Source organism: Maylandia zebra, linkage group LG17 (genome assembly GCF_041146795.1).
Source record: "Maylandia zebra isolate NMK-2024a linkage group LG17, Mzebra_GT3a, whole genome shotgun sequence".
In the NCBI taxonomy this organism is placed as follows: domain Eukaryota; kingdom Metazoa; phylum Chordata; class Actinopteri; order Cichliformes; family Cichlidae; genus Maylandia; species Maylandia zebra.
In genome coordinates this window covers 28,201,945-28,223,228 of record NC_135183.1, presented here as the reverse complement: position 1 = coordinate 28,223,228, position 21,284 = coordinate 28,201,945, and the positions used below count along the sequence as shown (strand labels likewise).

The 21,284-nt window shown below is 40.2% G+C and overlaps 2 protein-coding genes across 2 annotated transcripts; both read right to left on the bottom strand.

Annotated features, from left to right (window-relative positions):
* Positions 1-156: 156 nt before the first annotated feature.
* On the bottom strand, positions 157-13,230 carry prmt8b (protein arginine methyltransferase 8b). Its single transcript, XM_004548282.4, has 10 exons — positions 12,464-13,230; positions 11,620-11,844; positions 10,319-10,474; positions 9,634-9,697; positions 8,410-8,552; positions 7,980-8,067; positions 5,667-5,782; positions 3,961-4,111; positions 1,324-1,445; positions 157-720 (listed from the first exon to the last, which is right to left on the bottom strand). The coding sequence occupies exons 1-10, from the start codon at positions 12,530-12,532 to the stop codon at positions 637-639; spliced, it is 1,218 nt and encodes a 405-aa protein (XP_004548339.1). The 5' UTR covers positions 12,533-13,230; the 3' UTR covers positions 157-636.
* A 3,209-nt stretch (positions 13,231-16,439) lies between these two features.
* LOC101484768 (E3 ubiquitin-protein ligase TRIM39) lies at positions 16,440-18,844 on the bottom strand. Its single transcript, XM_004548284.3, has 2 exons — positions 18,685-18,844; positions 16,440-18,564 (listed from the first exon to the last, which is right to left on the bottom strand). Exon 2 carries the CDS (start codon positions 18,560-18,562, stop codon positions 16,931-16,933), a length of 1,632 nt encoding a protein of 543 aa, XP_004548341.3. The 5' UTR covers positions 18,563-18,564; positions 18,685-18,844; the 3' UTR covers positions 16,440-16,930.
* Positions 18,845-21,284: the final 2,440 nt, after the last annotated feature.

The window sequence follows — 21,284 nt, the reverse complement described above, 5'->3', positions numbered from 1 at the left end:
CAAAGTGGTACATGGCATAATTGCATCATGTTTGTTACTGTTCTGAGGCATTCTTCTCTTTTTTCTGGCACCAAAGTTCTCAGTAATTAAAGAAATAAATTCCATTTCACATCTTTCTGAAATTAAAAAATGAAAAAGGATTCACATGCAGATACTTGCTAAAATAAAGCAATGAATTACTGTACTCTCTATACAATTATACAATATGTAATAAATGTTACTAAAGGTAAAACAGTTAATGACTGTGCTATAATCCTCTTAACATCACACAAGTTAATCGTTTTCCATTCATTGTAATAATAATAATAATAATAATAATAATAATAAATAAATAAATGATTTTCATTTCATACATCAATCAAAATAATTCTCAGAAACAGACCAAAAAATCAAGTAGGATGATACATTCAATGAGGTGCCCGAGTCAATCAAGTTGGTACACATGATGGCACTATTGCTGATAGATACGTGCCTATTGTGATGACATCACCTAGATGCTGGCTTGATGGCATCCAATCAGATGCGCCCAGATGCCCTCCCTGGCAAACTGGAATGCTTGTTGGAGAGCCTGTGCCCTCCCCCTCGCTGACCAGAGGGGCTGAGGCTAGGTCTGCGGCACGGCTTGGTCTGTTGTTCTTAACGCATTTTGTAGTCGTGGGAAATGGCGGCCTCGCATAGCTGTCCTTTAAAATCTAGCTCAAGGGTGAACTCCAGGTCACGCTGCAACAAACATTACCAAAAGTGAATTGAAGTAATCAGTTACAAAGAATTACACACAACCAAAAAGGCGAAGGACAAGCAGCACTGTAAGAAATATTTCCTTAATTAAAAAGAAAAGAGATTCTCTATTAATTAACAGCATGCACACAGCAAATAAACAGGACATTTTCTATTATTAACAATAACTACAGGGAACATAGGACATACCATTATTTGAATATTTTCTGTTATTTAATGGTGTGTGGTCAGGATACAGAAGAAGCAGCTACTTTTCAGCAGCTCCTTTGCCACAAGGGGTCACCGTAGTGGGTAGCTCTTCCTGACGCAGCCCCAAAGGGGATTTTGTGGCTCAGGCTGGAATTAAACCAGCTACTTTTTGCTTGCTAAGCAAATATGCGCTATTAGAGGCAGTCTACAGTAAAACAGGATGTTAAAAATATGGCATTTTTTACTAATTGAAGGTTTATCTATAGTAAAAAGAGGACTTTTTCCACTATTTGTATCCATATCTTTATTATATTTCTAAGTATGTTGCTGCTGTTGTAATTTAGGTAAATTCCCTTTTTAAGTCTAGAGAATTGTCTTGAAAATTTTTAGTCTTACCACATTCTTCTCGTTGGGCCTGACAGCAAGACTGCCAAAGATCTCCTCTCCCTTCTTGACAGTTAGGTAGTCCTCTAAATAAAACACAGTCTGTTTCCAGTGTGTGCTTGGGGCATCTGGAGCTAAAGATAGGATGTGATGGAGGGCAAGGGAAAAGGCAGGGAAGTGAAAATGAAAGATGGTGGAGATGATAAAGAGAGAGGAGGAGAGAATTTGAAATTAGGTTAAAGAGGAATGGTGGTGAGGAAAGAGGAAAGAGGAGTAAAGAGGAGTAGGGGAAATAAAAAGATTTACAGAATAGTCTTGACAGGCACTAGACTGCCTTCGGCATGTTAGCATAGAAGAAGTATAACAGCAAAGTGCCTGAAATTCTCTCATCCAATGGGAAAAATACAGAGGCAGATAGAAGAGATCTCCTTCGGTGATGCTCAGCCTCAGGGCCAACAGACAGCCAAAAAATAGAACCTCCTCTACGTGATATTATGTAAGCACCGGATGCGTGAATGTATTAACATAAGCTTGCATAACATATTTCACTATAATAGGTGTCCTCAACAGCATGATGACGCGCTCGGTGATTCTGCTGGTTCAAACACTGGTCACGTAACACCAGCAGAGTGTAGCCAAGAGCTAAGGTGCAGAAATGGAGCGCCATCCATTTAATATCCACTGATTCACTGCTCAAACTACTCAAGTGGCTGCGGGGCGAGCCAGGATGTGAATCTGCTTAACGGTGCAAGCAAATCTTCATGTATCCTTGGCTACAGTTTTATACATTTTATAAACTTTTGTGGTGTAAAATAACTGAATAATCTAGGAGAAATAATATTTATATCAGGTTTTGAAATCTGTGAATCGCTGAACACCTCAGTTCAGTTCTGAAACACACTTGCTGTGACAAATAAAACTGATCACAAGTGAAAAAGAAATGTCACTCATTGGTGTTTCAGTTAAATAACAAGTGGATTTGGAGAATATGTGTTTTAAGGCATAAGTTTCAGAAAAGATTGTGAGTGTAGACATTTAAAGTTCCTTAGAATTGTTTTATCATTGAAAGTGAACTACAGGAGTTGTCCACTCTTTTCATAAACCTTTCTGTTGCATCGCATTGGGTACATTGCAATAGAGTCCTGATAGACAATCCTGGGAAGTAATTGTCCTTGTCTGCTATGCAGCATAACACAACCTCACTATATAAGCACCACATGGAGAAAGTAATATCAAAAATGTATAGTACAGTACTGTGGAAATGGCTTGAATCACCCCTCAATTCTGTATATTTTCCTTCAATGATGGGAAATGGGTGCAGCAGTTTGTTGAAACGAGTTTTATTCAGGAATAGTTCTCCAGGCTTCTTGAAGGACATTCAGAATTCTTCCATGGATGTTGGCTGTCTTTTGATCTTTTCCTTGTTGGGATGATCCAGAGATTCAGGCTCTGGCCAACCCCTGATTGATAGTTCGATTCATGACTGATAGTTCCATGTGTGTTTTTCTGTGTTTGGGATCATTGTCATGCTGATAAATCAAACTGTTACCAATCTCTTTCCACATTATATTGCACGGTGGCACAAACCTAACTGCACTTTTCTGTGTTTGTTATTGAATCGATTTTGACAAGATCCCCAACACACCTCCACAACAAATTCATCTCCAAACCATGAGAGAGCCTCCCCTGTGTTTTACAGATGGCTGTAGTGACTCTTTCCTAAACACCTTGGTTCATATTGATGATTTAAACAAATCCAAAATGTAAGTTTTGGATTGATCACTCCATAACACCTGCTGCCACTTATTTTCTGTTCAGTTCTCGTGTAATTTGGCATGCCTCAGCCTTTCATTCCTGTTTTCCTGCTTTAAAAATGGCTTCTTTGCAGGCACCCTTCCTTTCTCATGAGACTTTACTGAGCCGTAGATGGATCAGCCAAAGTACCAGATGCATCTTTTCTGGAGTTTTTTCTATTTTTTAAAAGACATGCATTTCAGACACTGTTCATCTGCTGTAGATAATTTTGTCATTTCTTTTGTCCTCCACCCGTTCAGTGTCCTCAATTTTGTTAATTAGACTACCCAGCATGCTCAGAAATGTCAAGGTTTTTAACAATAGATCTTAGGAATCACCTTGTTGGTCCAGAAATAGCATTTTAGGGCTGTTAAACTGTGGTGTCTTTGGAATTTTTGATAGATTCAGCTAAAGAATTGGAACAAATTATGTATTTTTGTAATGAATTGCTAGTCGCAGAGTTCCAAAAGATAAAATTACAATTCGTTTTTTTCTACGTTATCTGTTATGTGTTGAAATAAAACTGATTCATCCCTTGAACTAGGTGCCTTTTTTTAACGCTTGAATGATTCATAGGTCAGTGTTAAGTGGCTTACCAAATAAGAAATATTCCTCTTCCTTAAAATAAGTGAAAAAGCAGCCAATATCTAATGAAAAACCCTGGAAGATTATCAGAAAGCTGGGAGAACGACCAGTTAAACCAGTTTAACATTTTGAAGTCTGGTTACCAGGGTTGATCAAGACTTTTACACACACTGTACCAAAATATGTGACACAATTTTTTTTTCTATTTGATTGACCCAGAGGTTTAAATCTCAACTCTTTAAAATAAAAAAGGCTCCTGTTTAGCCTCACCAGTGGAGAAACCAGTCTTCTTGTGACATTTGGTGAATTCAATGGTGAAATAGGTGACCAGAGCATGGACGTAATCATTGCGCTGAATCTGCAGACAGAAGGCTGAGGTGAAGGACAGGTCCTCTGGCTTCACAGTGTAGATGTCCACTTCCTGAAAATAAAATTGCCAGTAGCTGATGTTATATATGTCAGGGCAAATGAGCTTGAAATCCATAACCATGCTATTTCAGAATAGAGCCACTGTACAATCACAGGCTTGCAACTTGCCACCACCATTTGCGATCTCTCACATACACATGCGGCACATGTATGTCAATGCTTCTTGATTATTCACCATGATTACTGTGCATGTGCAAGAATATGTGTGTGTGTGAAAGCCCACAGGTTGAATCACGGCTGGCAAATGAAGCCTGCTCGCACTACACATGCTGTGTGGGTGTCCTCCCTCATGTCTACAAGGGAGGGAGGTTTTGTGCGTGTGAGTATATGTGTGTGTTTTATATCAAACTGCCTTACTGAGGTAGCCACAGATCTAAGTACTTTGTCACCTGCTAGGCATCATACTGGATTCAAAATAGAGGAGCAGGTGCATATCTGCTTTGCATGTAGATGATGCTGTATTTAGGAGGATGGAGGGGGATTTTTATTTTAAATTGCAACCTGTTCATCTTGCCCAGCCTATTGGGCTTTGGAGCACTCGGCCATGTGGCGTCACCATGACAGATTGTGATTTAACACCTCTGTCCTTTCCAATGATACCAGGCCAGTATCGTATACAGCAAATTGTAGGAGGAGAGAAAAAAAATCCCCGGGAGCGACTTTGTAATTTTAGCAAGCGAGGAATGACTGGCAGTTTGAATTAAGAAGCGGTGAAGTGGCTGGCAGGGGTGGGTTGGGGTGAAGATGCCCTGAATACATACATGTAAAAAAGATACCTGCAGTGAGAATAAAATTTCAGACAGGCATGTCAGTGGCTAAGCTCCTCCATCCTAACACATGAATCACCTTTTCTTAACACAAAAGCAAGACCATCGCTTATCACACTGATGGAGAGCCCATTTCATTCCCACTGGTGACTCAATGCCTGCTCTTGTGTGACATTTCACCATCGCACAGAGGGAAAGACTGAGTGAGACCTCCCTATTCACTCAGACTACTGAGGCCTGACATTGTTTAAAATCAGAGAATGGGACACAAGATGAAAGGAACGGTGGAGTGATTAGAAAAGTGAAAGTGAGAAACGAGACTATAAAATGATGTGAGACAGAGATAATGAAAAAAGGGGCAATGAAGACATAAAATGCTTGGAATAGAAAGAAACATGATATATGGAGAGAAAAGGGACAGTGAAATAGAGAAAAGGTAAAGGTAGAGGGGACAAACAAAAAGGCTATCACCTCTGTGAATGCTCTCATCCTCTGTTCATTTGCGAGATGAAAGACAAGCTTCTGTTGTATCTTCAAGCATGAAAACAGAGCTGCAGCCTATTACAGCCAGCCAGAAATCTCTATTATGTACTAGAAAATAGACTCAATAGATGGGGAATGTTCACAGTGACAGAGGATCACAGCTGTCTGACTTTTTCTGGGAATTCATGTACCCAGGAGATAGAGAAAAACAAAAGTGTTTGGATATGTGCCACAAACAGGTATGAAATCATACTGTAGACAAAACGCGTTCACAAACTGGTACAAATGCAGACTAACCTTCAGAAGGCAGGCGTTCGTCACCACTTGCTTGGGATCTACCACATCTACCAGAGGCTCTTTGATGGCCACATTGCGAATGCAACTCATGTCGAACCCATATACGTTTTCCCACCCTGTACATACAAAAAACAAACCAGATACCCATGTGAATGACCATGCACACAATATGTGTTTTCTGGATTTTTTTTCTCCTTCAGTTTTCAGGCACAAGCAAAGCTCTGTTCTCCCTGTTCCTGCTAAGCTGTCAGCACAAAAAAGGTAGCAGAGAAAATAAAACAGAGCGCTTGACTCTGCCAGGAAGAACAGTCCCGCTGTCTTTCTGTCTATCCAGGCCGTATGTGGAGAAAGACAAGCCGTCCCGAAAATATACTCTGGCCTCCTCCTCTACCTCCTCCAGAATGTCTGGCATCCTTGTTTTATTATAATTTGGGCTGAAAACACACCAAAAAACACATTCACTCCCCCACTCACTCAGTCCCTTCACTCCACCTTGCTTTGTCAGGAGGCCAAACACTAAGTCTGTATCATGAGATGGTGAGTGTGCCACCAACGCAAAAAAAACTAAAAATAAGAGTGTGAGGGTTTGGGGTAAAGTGAGTTCTTTTGGGATTTATGTGAAAGAATGTACCTTTATGTATGTTTAGATGTAATAAAGCACAGGAGGCCACCTGTGCAGTGAAAGGGAACTCAGTAGGCGTTATTGACCCAGATTCAAAGCCGATGTACGTACAGGTTTGAATGGCACCTTTAATACTGGATCACAATGTTAAGCTCAGCCCTCCAGCTGTGTTAGCTATTTGAACACATGCCGTGAGTTTGGAGCAGAGAAAGCAGTTCAGGATAAAAAGTAACACGCTGGTTTAAATGCTTTTGAACCTCTTGCTGCACAACAGGTTTCAATGCTAGATTAAACTACTTCCACTTAAATTAAAAATTATTTGCATTCACCCAATTTTTAATCTTATGGTCTTTATGGCTATAACCCAATAAATACCCTGTACATTTTAGCCACTTTTGCAGAAGGTACTGCTTTTTACTGTGGCATGTTTTGGGTTTTTTCCCCCTTGCAGTCACTAATCAGCATTTAAGAAAAATCTATGGCTTGTCACTGTCACATAAAGTACTGTTTGGTTTTATAACCTACAGCTTCACTGTTTTGGTTCAGTCTTAGAAGTAGCTAGCTCTTTTCAGATGTTTTCAGTTTGGGACTGAAAACATCTGAGGCATTTGAGGCAAGCAGGAAAAGCTCAGTAGGTAGAGTGGTGGCCCCATGATCGGTAGGTTGGGGGTTCGAATCCACTGAACGACTACCCTGAGGTACCCCTGAGCAAAGTACCGTCCCTACACACTGCTCCCTGGGTGCCCAATGGCTGCCCACTGCTTCACTGAGTGAATGGGATAAATGCAGAGAGAAATTTCCCCACAGGGATCAATAAAGTATACATTATTATTATTACATTATAAACAAGTTGCTCTACTAGTGAGGAGAGTGGAACCCAGTATTTTAATTTAGCAACTGATGAAGTCTAAAGCTGGTCAAAGAAACTGACTTTCATTTGCAGTCATGTAAAAAAAAAAAAAAAAAAACTTCCACAGGACTATGCACTTTAGCAGCTTGTAAAACCACCTTTAACAGCAATTTCTACGTGACTTTATCAGTCTCTCACATTGTTGTAGAGGAATTCTGGCCCACTCTTATTTACAGTGTTGCTTCAGTTCTTTGAGGTTTGTGGGCATTTGTTTATCCACAACTCTTAAGGTCTCAACGCAGCATTTCAATCAGACTCAGGTTTGTGCTTTAACTGGGGCATTGCAACAGCAGTATTGTTTTGTTTTCCATTTTTAGCCATTCTGTTGTACCTTTGATGCTTTGCTTGGGATCATTGTCTTGCTGCATGACTCCTTATCAGACCATATATAAAGTAGACAGAAAGGCATGAAGTGGGAAAAGAAAGGGCCTCGGGTCTGACCCAAACCTAGGCTGCTACCTTTCACCCTCACAGAGGCTTTCTCCCAGCAAAGTAAACACTTGTTCAATCTTTTGTACTGCCACAAACATTAACATGCTAACTCACACCTGTAGAGTCTGAAATGTAACTTTTGGACTTTTTGTAATCTGGTTTTACTGACTACTTAAATCAGTTCGGAATACAAACCAAATTTAAACAAACATTCATATGCACTTTATCTACTACTCATCCACAGGAACCATCACGCTGTGACGCAACAGTGGGCACTAGTTAAACACAGCTGAGAGGAAGCCCGAAAGAATTTAAATGAAACTGCAACAAATGTATCGTAACTACTCACAATGTATCTTAAAGTCCTTGTACTGCCGGTCTTCAATGGCTACCACGTAGAGCGCTGCTCTGTCAGGGAACATCAGGCCTCCAGGTTTCTGAATACAAGAAGAAAACAAAAGTCAGGTATCCAGTGAACACACACACAAAGGCCATCAATCACTCATACTGTTCACACACCTGGCATGTAATAAAAGATCACATGTGCTGAGTTCAAAGCCTGCTGACAGCCATTGAGGTTAGCAACCTGATCATTCATGTATGACCTCAGCATCTGGCGAGCAGACACATGCAAGCGAGCGTACAGTAAATTCTCCACTTCAACGCTGTGTGCTGTGTCTATGTGTCAAATAGCCTTATTTGTCCAGCCAGCCACTCACAGACACACACGCACATAAAGCCCTGCTTAACTCCCCAAACCTCCCGCAGCACCATCTTACCAGCCACTTGTCCCTGGCAAAGATGACCGTGTTGAGCATGGATTCGTAGAAAAGGCAGTAGCCCATCCACTCTGAGATTATAATGTCCACCTTCTCCACGGGCAGCTCCACCTCCTCCACCTTGCCCTTGAAGATGGTAATGACTGCAGTGTGCATAGCCACAAAACAGCAGGCAGTAAATTACTTCACAGCTTCTTCATCAGATTAGAGCAAATGACTTTATTCTCAAGTGACAATGTTTGTATGCCTTGGGATTGCTGTAAATTAGTCCAACTTAATTATTGTTGTCATCTGGCGCCTGATTTTTTTTTTGGTGCATGCATTTTATTTGTCTCATTTCCCCATTCTGACATCTTTGACCTCCAGAGGAAGAAGACACCACCAATTTAAAGAGGTGTTACACGGCAGGGAGTTTTGTATTACCAATTGACCTATGATGTGCAGTATATATCATTAATTTCATTACTAAATATAAGGAAAAATAATTTTAAAAATGTATACATTTTCTCAGGGCAGGTGTTCATTCATTCAGTGAATTTAAGCCATCTGTGTTCCACAACATTAATGAATGCAGTGCACAGATGCTTTCCTTCTAAAGTAGCATAAAGGGGCAGTTACTGAATTTATGCCAAGGTTTTGTAAATTGAGCTAGTCACAAAATTTCATTTATCAAATATTCAGAAATTACAGGAAAATTCAGCAATTCAATACTCTGCCCCTAATAACACAATTGGAGGTTAAATTACCTTTTTCTAATGACTGATAGTCAGTTCTACATCTACTTTTGGAATATTTATAGTTATTAATGCATAAACGGAAGTCCTGACATTATAACTTTACCACTAGTCTATGTTCAGGGGATCAAAAGCCAAGTACCTGAAATGTAAATATAAAAGATTAAATTAAAACCAGCCTAATGTCAAATATGTAGGTTATGAAACCAAGCATCTGTTTCCCATCCTCCCTCTGTGAAGTTCAGGGTGGCATTTTACAATGGTAATAAGCCCCACTGAGGGGATTCGGATTGATGGCAAAGATTACTGTTATTTGACGAGCTGCCATTTAACCATCAGGACTGTGACTAATATTGTCAAGTGTGACGGTAATGATGGAAATATACAGATTTTACACGCTACTTCTCAACCAGATATGTTTGCATCGTTCTGTCTTCAGATAGGTGGATGTGGGATTATGGCAGTAATGAGAAACAATACTTCTTCTTACCATTGTGCAGGTGATTCGACTTGATAATCTTCTCTGAATATTCAGATATACTTGAGCATTCAATCTGCAGGATCACAGAAAAATAACATCCAGTTAAAAGGTCGAGACATGGAGTTATTGGTCTATCTTTAAATTAAAAACAAACAAACACTTTTTTGATCAATTTATCAATAATTAGAAAATATTTCATGGGTTTTAGTGTGAGTAAACACACACAAAAAATTAATCAAATCCATCTAAAAACACTAAGGGGCTTTTTGCATCTTCAAGTGCAAATAACAGTGTCTATGGATGCAGCTGCTGTTCTTCCAGATAAGTCATCTCAGATCTGGTGCCAAATGAAAACTCATGATTAAACCTTCCTATTCATGGGTATACTACAGCCTATAAATCATACATAACTGTGGGTTACAACACCAACCTGTCACTTACAGCTGTTCTCTAAGGGGAGCCAGGTGTCTCTTATTGCCTCTGTCTAACAGAGTTTGCCTGACAAGCTCTTAAGATACATTTTTAAAAAGCCAGGATACTTTTTTAAAATAAATGTATTTGATATGGAGGAGTCAGAAGTCAAATATGTGTAGACTGCAACTATTTCTCTCATAAAGATTTAAACAACAGCAGTGAATGTTTGATTGCAGTGAAGCATTTGTTTGTGGTCAGATAGTTCATCTATTTGTCTCACCCCGTACACATGTTTGGCACCGGCGTTGGCAGCAAACATTGAGAGGATTCCAGTGCCGCTACCGACATCCAGGACTATTTTATCTTTGAACACGTGCTTGTTGTGGTACATGGCATTCCTGTAGGTCAGTGTCCGCACCTCATCTTTCAGCATCTCCTGCAGTGATAATAAGAGTAAGAGTCCATGTTACCTGATGATTTTTCCAGTACCGGCACGCATACAAAGGACCAAAAACTCAACTACCAAAGAGCAGTGTGATTCATAAAAATCCTCAAAGGAATACATATTACACATTATGTTACATAATGGATCTACATTGTGGCAAGTGTGGGCAGTTTTGAGAATACATTGATTTTTTTTCCATGAGTAATGATATGGAAAAGGCAGTATTTAGGCCAAAAGCGTTAGTGACAGTGGCAGAGCTTCTTGAAATAGACAGGAGTACAACACAAAGCCTTTGGGGACTGCCTGATACCCTTCTCCCTGAGCCCATTCACATATCCCACTTTCCTTCTTTTTCACTTTGCACTGCTTTAATCAGGACACACTGGTTGACTGCAAGCAGACAAAAAGCTGACCTATATGCTAAATGCAGACACTGTTTAAGAGGTCTATATGTTCCTAAACTTTTCCACCATCTCTTTGTCACATACCAAGGTCATTAGTTGGGCTGTGGCCTTGGCACTTTACTTCAGATAGTTTTAAAAGACAAACAAACACTTTTTACTACTGGAGTGCTGAATATGGATTTTTACCATGCATATAATGTTTTTAGTGGTGCTTGGTAATAGAAAAGCCTTGTGTTTTGTCAGTTGTCAGCTACTGAAATCACTTTTAATACTTAAAGTTTGGTTCATGCTGGGAGTTTATTATTCGATAAATTTAATAATTTCAAAAATGTTGCAGATGCTTTTGTTTAAATCTCAAACTCCTTTTAAGGGCAGATTCTGAGAGTTCTGTTTTTATTTGTCTCCATTTTGTTGCTTTTAGTCGTTCGTTAGGCTTTCCCTTGGCATCTGTTACCTTAAGTGGATCTACTGAACTGAAGGTTTGATTTCTGTATGCACAAGGTTCACAGTTATTGAAAATACAGCATAAGAATATGCATCAAAATCAAAATAAAAGCCCAATTGTCCTTGTATATTATAGTGTTTAGGTTATTTTTTGACATATCCTACTAGTGTAAAGCCAGCCAAGCATGGTTGAAATTCCTTGGCAAAGATAGAAAGAGTCAAGGGGGTGCCTTTTTTTAAAAATTCTAATCATACCAAGCTGCTGTTTTTCCAGCCCTGTCTGCATACCTCATGGATGCCAAAGTGAGCATAAGAGTCAAAGTAGTAGTCCCGTGATGTCATTTCCTCGGGGCTGATGAACTTGGCAATCTTGCCTCGACCAGGACAGGTGGCCAGTGCTGCTACATGAGGCGTATGGGGAACGCAGGGCACATGGTGGGTAGTAGGCACTGGTTTAGGCAGTGGGGAGGGCTGAGCAGACTGAGAAATGGGGGACATTACAGGCTGCTGCCTCTGTTAAGGACATACAAGAAAAGAAAAAAAAGGGAGAGTTTGTAGCATCATTTAGACATCACAGTCAAGTTAATGGTTTAAAACGAAATTATGGGAATACATAGGTTACAGGTTAATAACGGTCTTCTAGAGAGATCATTCAATTCAAACCAAGAATAAACTCTGAAATGTTTTTTAATTGTATTGTAAAGCCATTTCCATAACACATATGAGACAGCGGTGATACACTGTGCACTCATGGAGGAGCCGGCAAGAGATGCAGGTTCCGCTTCAGCACCAAGGACAGCGGACATTATCACGTTCAGCAGCCCATGTCCGTGCATCAGTAATGAACCACTTAATCAAAATGCAAATATTCCATATGCATCGTCTATTTTAACTGCATTTCCATGCGTCTTTTGAGTCTAGAGCTGTCCTGACATCTGCAGGACATGCACTTTACTTAGCTTACAAGCCATCAGTGCAAAATCTATTCTTAAACTCGTCTCCATAATTATCGCTGAAAAATACAGAGATATGCATAATATCTACACCAAATGTGTTGACACGATCAAAAAATACCAGACGGAGAGTTCACCGGTCCCGCTAAATGCGGTGCAGGACATCACAAGGTCCCTACCTCTGAGCTGTCCGCCTCCGCCATCTTCCGCCGTAGCAGCAAACAACGCGACGAATGCCTCAGTCCCATGAGAGCTGACGAGATTTAGGCTACAACTCTTTTAAGTGTTCGGGGGCTCTGAAATCCTAATAGAAACGTGGGAAAAATAACAGAGAGCCACAGAATATGACTGGAACACACGGAAAAGTGAGGGTCATTCTAAGAATGTATCACAGTTTCTTACAAATTAGGCTAAACCCACTCCCGGTGGAAAGTTGTGAATATGAATTTGAGCGAGGTGAAACGTTCGGATATCCATACTATAAATGCGATACAGGTTGTTTTTAGTGGGAGGACTCAGGGAGGCAGAGCAGTCTATTGGCTGGAGAGATGGTGTTGCGAGTAGAAGGTTGTAGGTTTGATACCAGCACTAGTCGGTCCTTCCGTTAAAACCCTCGTGCGCCGCTTCAGCGTAACCCGCTCGCTCATTTTTACATCTCCGGTAAAAGCAGGCTATCAGAGAAGACGCGAAATGTGCCGCACCACCACCAAGAAAGACATTCAGTCGCGTATTACAAAAGCAGTTCCACAAAAATGCTTCTCATCAGCCACTTCATCTCTTGGAAACAGCTCTCATCACAGGGACTCCGACACCAAAAGTCGCATCTTTTTGTGTTAAAGCCCTTTTAGTTGTAACGCCGAAGGCTTTCTCCGCAGAGAAAGTTTAAAAAGGGGAGTTCAAACTGCTTAGTGTGCACCCGCCTGCCCGTTAAACTGGGACCCCGCTGACGACATGAAACGAGTGGTGACAAAAATACAACTGTCACCAAAAAGAATAGCTTAATCTCTGCCTTCTCAAAGCTAGATTCCTTCTCACACCAGACTTTCCCACAGTTAAAGGACCCAGGCAACCGGCAAGATTCTTAGTGGCTCGCTTATATAACACAGGTGTTTGAGTTGGAGAAGAAAAAAACAACAACTGCAATACAAACGTGGTATGCTAATTCTGACCATGAGGCTGTTTAATGTTGAGAGAGGTGTAGGCTACCTATAGGTCCCTTAATGATATCTGAATTGTAAATCGATTAAAGGTGTGCAGCTTCCGATTAGTAGCAGTAAATAGTTTTTAATTACTTGGCACAAAGCCTATCAGAATCATGTTATAGTTACATTGTTACTTGAAAGTTGATTCCGTTTATAATTTCATGGTAATTTGTGGAAAGCTGAAAATGATTTTGACGATATCTTTTTTCAGTGTTACAACCAAAACGTACAAAAAAAGCTATTTGACCCGATTCGTGACTGAGTAGTCTACCACAGACAACGCATGGAAACAGTCATGTATTCGTTGTGATATGAAAATCAGTCAGAGCAGGTCCATTCAAACAATACACATATACATTAATTTCTGAGCACATTTTTTCATACGTTATTCGATCATTTCCGTTTTGGAATCTTTATTTTAAGTGTTAGAATATATCCATCCATCCGTTTTATGTTGTTGGGGGACAGCAGCCTCAGCAAACCATTCCCCTCCTCCTGGACTCACCGAGGCGTTCCTATAGGCCAGACAAGAGATGTAATCTAGCCTCCCGGTAGGACATCCCCGGTAAAGCTCGCACAGGAGGCACCCAGGGGCCCAGCTCACACACCATAGTTAAAATATTTAAATTTCAACTAAATTTGTAGTAATGATCGGATTTCCTCACTTATCTACACCACACTCCTTGTCCTTGATTTCTTATCATTTCTTATCGTTCCTCTGTCCCTTAATAGAAACCACATATATAGAAACTATCCTCCCTTTCAGTTGTCTTTTGCACTTCCATATCGGAAAGTAGTTACTGTAGGTTATTTTCTGCTTATGCGTTAATGTAATTAATTAACTTATTTATCCTTAAGTAAGGTAATGACTTAAGTTCTAATGCTTTTTGTCTCTTGAGTTAGCTGTCAATGTGGGATTTTTTCCCCCTTTTGTTCAGTTAAAGCTGCCTTTCATTCTTCAACACAGCTTAAACTCTAATAGGTAAGCTTTCTTGTAATTTCTTAGTTCTGCAGGCTTCTTGAAACACATCCGAGACTCTTCTTTGGATGCTGGCTGCCTTTTGTTTTGTTTTCTGTCAAGATGATCCCACACTGCTTCGATTATCTTGAGGTTCGAACCCTGGAGAGATCAATCCATGACTGATGCGTTGTTTCATCCAGGCATACTTTGACTACATTGGCAGTATGTTTGCGATCATTGTCGTACTGAAAAATGAAGTTGCTGCCAATCAGACACTACATGGTATTACATGGTCGATCAAAATCTGGTGGAACTTTTCTACATTCATAATTTGATTAATTTGGATAAGAGCTCCAACAACACTGGCTGAAATCCAGCCTCAAAGCACGGTAGAGTATCCACGCTGTGTTAAAGATGGCTATAGACATTCACTGTTGTATCTCTCTTCGGACCTCTTCCATGCATATTTCAAATTTGGATTCATTACTCCATAAGACATATTACAGCTGATTTTTTTTCCAGTCAATTTCTTGTGTAATTTGGCACACCTCAGCCTTATTTTTCTCTGTTCTCCTTCCTTAAGAATGGCTTATTAACAGCCACCCTTCCAACTCAGATAACTTTTGATGAGGTTTCAGTGAACAGTAGGCTGTTTAAATGAAGGACCAGCTACATCTCAAATGGCCTTCAGAAAGCCTGGAGATTTTTCAAGACCATTATAAAAAATGACAAGCAAGTCTGGCTCTGTGGAATCAAAATCTAAAGAAATGAAGAGTGGCTCAAGACTTTTGTACATTACTGTAACTCCTGTAACTTTTAAGCATGCTGCCCTCTTTCTTCATCCCAATCAGAAGTCACAGCAGGTGCTTTTTTAGTGGCTGCAAAAGTCAAAACACCTGCTGTGTCATCACTGATTGTGTTGTGGCTCTAAGCACAACAAATGTGTACTTTGAATCAATAGAGAGCAGTGTGATTGACCATTTTTAGACTTTTTTTTCATCCCAGTAGCCTACCGATATTCACTGGTGTTGTTTCAGGTCAGAGATTTCTCCCCTTGTATTTCACATCAACCTCATGTAGAGCTGACCCTAAATCATTCTATTTCTATTTTACACCTGATTACACAGTTGGCCCTCCTCAGTCTTTTAGACATACGACTAAAAGAAAAAAGTATATGTTTTGCTTAAGATGGGATAGAAGATCATGTTAAGGAGAGAATAATGCAGTTAAATCCTGCAATGTAATATTCACGCTGCCTTCTTCCAAGAATGTCAAAATATCTTTCATCGCACAATGTTTGATTTCCATTTCCAGAGGTATCCGTACCTCTTTCATTACTCTCCCTCAGTCTTTTCATAGTCTATCAAAGGATTCAGTTAATAGTAACCCACTTTGAAAAACATAACAAAACATTTGTCGCAAGGAAAAATGGGCTCATTTCCCATTAATGACAGACAACACACAATGAAACACACTAGTTTTTAGTCACAGTTATGGGTGAGCTCCATCAGTGGTGCTTAAGAAGATCAGCCCACGCATCACACTTGAGGATAATGCGAGCGCATACACTTTATCATCCACACAAATCAGTGTGGGGGCAGGAGCACACAGGCAGGAGTCAGGAGTGAAAGCAGTGGGCAGAATACTATTGATTGACTTATAAGTCTCACAAAGCTGTGAGCGTGACAAAGACGTGAGTCGCAGCAAGTTCCATCATAAACCTATAGTGTTAAAGACTCCAAGCAGGGTAGCAGCAAGGCTCGGCGACACTGACCTTTAGCCTGTAATTATATGAAGAATTAAATATCTCTATATCTTCTTCAAGGTGTGTTATGTCTTATGCACACACTTAACCAGAGCCACTGTAATCTTTTGAAGCAATGTAGTGCATTCAATGGGTCAAAATGGCACAGGGAAGACGTTACAGTCCTTTTGTATTTATATGAGTTCTGCCTAAACTATGAGGAATGCAATATAAAGGAACGATATGAGAAAATCAGTCTTGACGTGAAGTTTATTCAGGTAACTTTTCAAATACATAAAATCAATTCATTTCCAGTTACTGCTAACTACAAAAAACAGCTTAAACAGAGAGTTCATCTTCTCATCTTAGTATCATCTCTTTCTGTGAATCTGATAAAGCTTTTAATTTGAATTTGATAACAAAAAGCAGAAGGTCTGGCATGAATTTCTGTGTGTGTGTGTGTGTGTAATTTTTTTTTTTTTTAAATTCACCTGCATGTAACCTTGTCTAAATACAAAAATATACATACAAATATCTTGTCAAAGTCTATCTTACTTACATTATGAAGTCAGCTGGTAATTTTAGCCACTGAAATATATTAACATCATAGCATATTACATTAGACAAAGAAGGCAAACATATAGAATGATCTTGTGATGAACTTCCAAGCAGATATAGTTTTACATACTGATTATGGAAATGCTGAAGCCTAGTTTGTCTTCTGCAAATGAGGATCATACTAAGCTAATCTGTGAGGTACAGGTGTTATGACAAGAGGGGCAACATTCATTTTGTCTGTGTTATAATGAGGGCAAAAATATGGATAAAGTTTGTCTTTAAAGCGAAAGCCACTGAAAGAGTAGATGTGTGACTTGAAATCCACATCATAGAAAGAAACCACTCCCTTATCGTAGTCCACGAAGATGCCCACTTTTTGAAGCTTTTTTAACTGTACCAATATAACAGCTGAATTTTCATATCCATAATACTTGCCCTCACTTAATCCGATGGTCCAATAACCATCTGAAACTGATAGACGTGTGTCTCCCTTTCTATCTACAGACTCTCTCACCACTCCAACAGTCCACTTACTCTTATCTTTCACCTGCACCTCAAAGTAAAACTTCCCCCCTGTGAAGCCCTCCTTTGCTAAGACTTCTGGATACATCTCAAATCTTTTTGGATTTTTTGGAAGATTCTGTTTTTCTGCAGTTCCAACTTGTTTTCGGTCTTGACTAATGGTAAGTGAGCAATGTGCTGTGTCGGGATCAATAGTCAAGTCTACTGCATGTTCTCTCATTCTTTTCATTTTGATCTCTGGAACTTTCTCCAAAATTATATCAGCTGTTTGTTTCACCTGAGCCATGGCTCTTCTCACTTCATTAAAAGACAAGTTGCTGTAAACACCAGCACTGGACCAGCCCTTACTTGAAGGAGCCCGTAAGCTTGAGAAGTTCTGGACAAGACAGTGATGGTCCTCAGATCGTGACAGCTGCTCCAGCTGGCTTATTCTGCTTTTAAGCTCAGCAACTTCCATCCTCATCTCTTTCAGAAAACCTTCAGCCTTTTGTTTCATCGCTCTGTGCCTCTCTTCAATCACCTCAACAACATCAGCTTGACTCTTCTGAATAGAGCGAATGAAGTCAGTAAACATCTGCACACTGGCTTCTTTCTCTTCATCGGCTTCTTTCTGGCTGGCATCAAGTGACTTTTCAATTGCATCTATCTTATCGCATCGTGATTGTATCATCTTGTGGATATTTGCCATTACCTCATCATTTTTTGCTAACACAGCCTCATACTCTTCCTCTAGCGAGATGACATTGTGACTCTTGTGATCGCTTTTGAAACACAACACACAAACACAGGCCTTGTCAGTCCTACAATACAGTTCTGTTATCTTGTTGTGCTTTTTGCACATCCTCTCATCAAGATTAATCACAGGATCGATTAGTTTGTGGCTCTTAAGCACTGAAACTCTCTGATGAGGCTCCAGGTGGACTACACAGAAAGAAGTAAGGCACATCAAACAAGACTTAACGGCCTTTTCTTTCATCCCGGTGCAGATATCACAAAGAACATTTGTTCCTTCTGGGAGCTCTCGGTCTGAAGTTGACACTTTGACTTGGACCAGCTTTGCAAACTCAGCCGCTAACTCAGACATGGTAGTGTTGACGTTGAGTTCAGGTCTCGAAGAAAATGTCCTTTTGCAAAATGGACACTGACAAACGTCACTAGAGTCCCAATACTTGTGGATACACGGGCGGCAGAAGTTGTGTCCACACGGGGTTGACACTGGCTCGGTAAACACGTCCAAACAGATGCAGCATAAGAACCTCTCCTCTGACAACAGACTGCTGGCAGTTGCCATATCTGCACAAGAGCGAAATACAATAAATAAATGAATACTAATAACCTAAAACTAATACAATTCAACTCAGTGGACTGAACAAACTGCTCAGACTGTGTAAGAAACCAGTAAAGTAACCATACCTGCAAAGTCTCAAGTTTCTGATTAATAAAAGCTGCGAAAAATAGAAAGCAAACTTTCTCTATTTAAAAAACAGTTCTCTTTGAGGGGTTTTACTTAAGTTTCGTTTCAACACGTTGGCGTCCAGAAGCGGCCCTCCCCCAGTGGTCACTTACGATACGCCTCTTAATTTTTTTTAACCCTTTCATGACATTAAAATTGGTGTGAGCCGCATTAAAAATATATATAATTTAAAAGCGCAAAAAAAAAAAAAAAAAAAAAAAAAAAAAAAAGATAAGAACTTAACTAAGGGGGCTCTGGGAAGCTCGTTTTGGGGTTTATGTAGGTAAATTTATTATGGATTAAAACGCCCCCCCCCAGAAAGTTCTAAATTATAGGCTAAAGTAAATTGGTTACGTGTTAAAACCTTATACTTATATAGGATAAAGTAAAATGTACTAAATTAAGGAATTGTATTGTTTGTAAAGGTGTTGAGACCGTTTGCTCAAACCCACAGGCGTTAGCCTCCAGAGGGTGCTAGATGGAACGTGTGCGAATCACTCAAATCATTCGGATCCGTCCTCTTGGGAAAATGCATGTATGGAGAAGTGTTCACACTGATAGCTGTGATTTTTACTTGGACCAGAATCGCAGGCCAGCTAGCTGATGGACAACTGAGATGGTTTGTAAAGCTAGAATAAGGTGTGCACACATTTTCCATGCTAGATTAAAAATCTCGAGTGCCTTCAAAAAAACCCCAAAACAAAACAAACAAAAAAAGAAAAAAAAACCACTCTGGGATTAATTATAGTTTTTGATGGCTACTCCAACCTCCCTTGTTTCCGTTGTGAATCTGTCAGCTGATGCTACATGGTGTTGCTCTGCTTAGTATGCTCAGTTCCATCTGTTGACATTGTCCCAGAGTTCCCACACACAGATTGCTTTCACTGCTTGTGTTTCTCTACTTCTTTGTGCTTGTGTTTCTCTAGTCCTCTAGTTCTTTGTGCGTATGCTTGTGTCTTGTGAGGCAGGAAGACTTGTCCCTCAAGCTTTCACTGTAACAATTTCTTATTTTATCTACAGCAGCCGCTTAGTTCATGTCCAGGAAATCCTGTAGTTCATCCTGACCTTTCCTAATCCATCAAAGAAAAATAGCAACGAGGTTAGCACAAGCTGATAAAACTCTGTAAGATTCTTGATGTTTCTTATCTCTTGCAATTTGGCACCTATAATCTGCCTGAATTGTACTGCAGGCACTGCAGCACGTGGCAGTCTGGGTACAAGAAGTCAGCCATAAGAAGTAGGATCTGAGTAGCTCTTTAAACAAGTATCATTTCTTGTTTTTTAAATTTCTTGTCTTCTCTTTATGACGTGAATAGAAGGCTAGATAAGCAACTGGTGCTAAGAATTGGTTAGGAAGAATGTGAAATTTAAATGAATGGATGCAATAATCACACATGCACACACCAGTGCACACAATGTTTGCTTTCCCCTTAACCTGTTTGTGATTGACATGCACACTCAGTCATGACCTACTCCTACCCCTTTGTGAGAGAAAGAATTGGAGAGCCTAGTGGGTTACAAAACCATGAAAGGTGATAAAGTAACTCCAGCAGAATGGGACTGGACACAGAGGGAATGGTCTGGCACTGAAAAGAGCTGGCTTAAGACTAAGCAGAGCAGGTCAGCCACTAATCAGAAGGTCGGTGGTTCGATCCCAGGCTGCCTCCTGGCTGCATGCCAAATATCCTTGGGCAAGATACTAACCCCATGTTTGCCTACTGGTGGTGGTCAGACGGCCCGGTGGCGCCAGTGTCCGGCAGCCTCGCCTCTGTCAGTGCGCCCCAGGGCAGCTGTGGCTACAATGTAGCTTGCCATCGCCTGTGTGTGAATGGGTGAATGACTGAATGTAGTGTGAAGCGCTTTGGGGTCCTTAGGGACTAGAAAAGCACTATACAAATGCAGACCATTTACCATTTAAGCCAGATTTCTGTTTATTCTGCCATGTCTCACCTATGAGAAAGTGGAAAACAGGCTCCAAGTTGCTAGCCATGGGACGATGATGGCCTGTTTTATCACACTCTGATTAGACAATATTTATTGGGGAAAACCTGACCTGATTCATGACATCCTCTGCTAAGTAATGCTGTTTTCTTAGACTGACTGTCGCCAGTCCAGGTGCCCACTGCCGAGGCCTGCAGCCACCATCTATTTCTAAAAGCTTGCAAGCACATTGAATTACTGAGGCGGAAATAGAGGAAACAGCCCACTGCAGAGTCTGTTTTGCTCAGAAAAGGATGCCTTGTTGTGATAAAGATTTATCATTACAATAAAAACTCATCACTGAACACACTGGTTGGACAGGGATGTAAAGCAACAGAAGTGACATAGGAGTAAGGTAGTTTTTATGTTGTTAACATTGATATAAGTGGGTACCAGAATTACCATGGTGTTTACCTTTTTTTTTTACAGTTTTATCTCTTTATTTTTCCCTGCTTTTTTTGTATTCTTTGGTGATTAAATTATTGCTGAATTGTAAAAAAAAAACAAACAAAAAAAACGTCTAGACAATCAAATTAATGCTGATAGGCTCATTCCTGAAATACCAAATTTCCATTTTTCT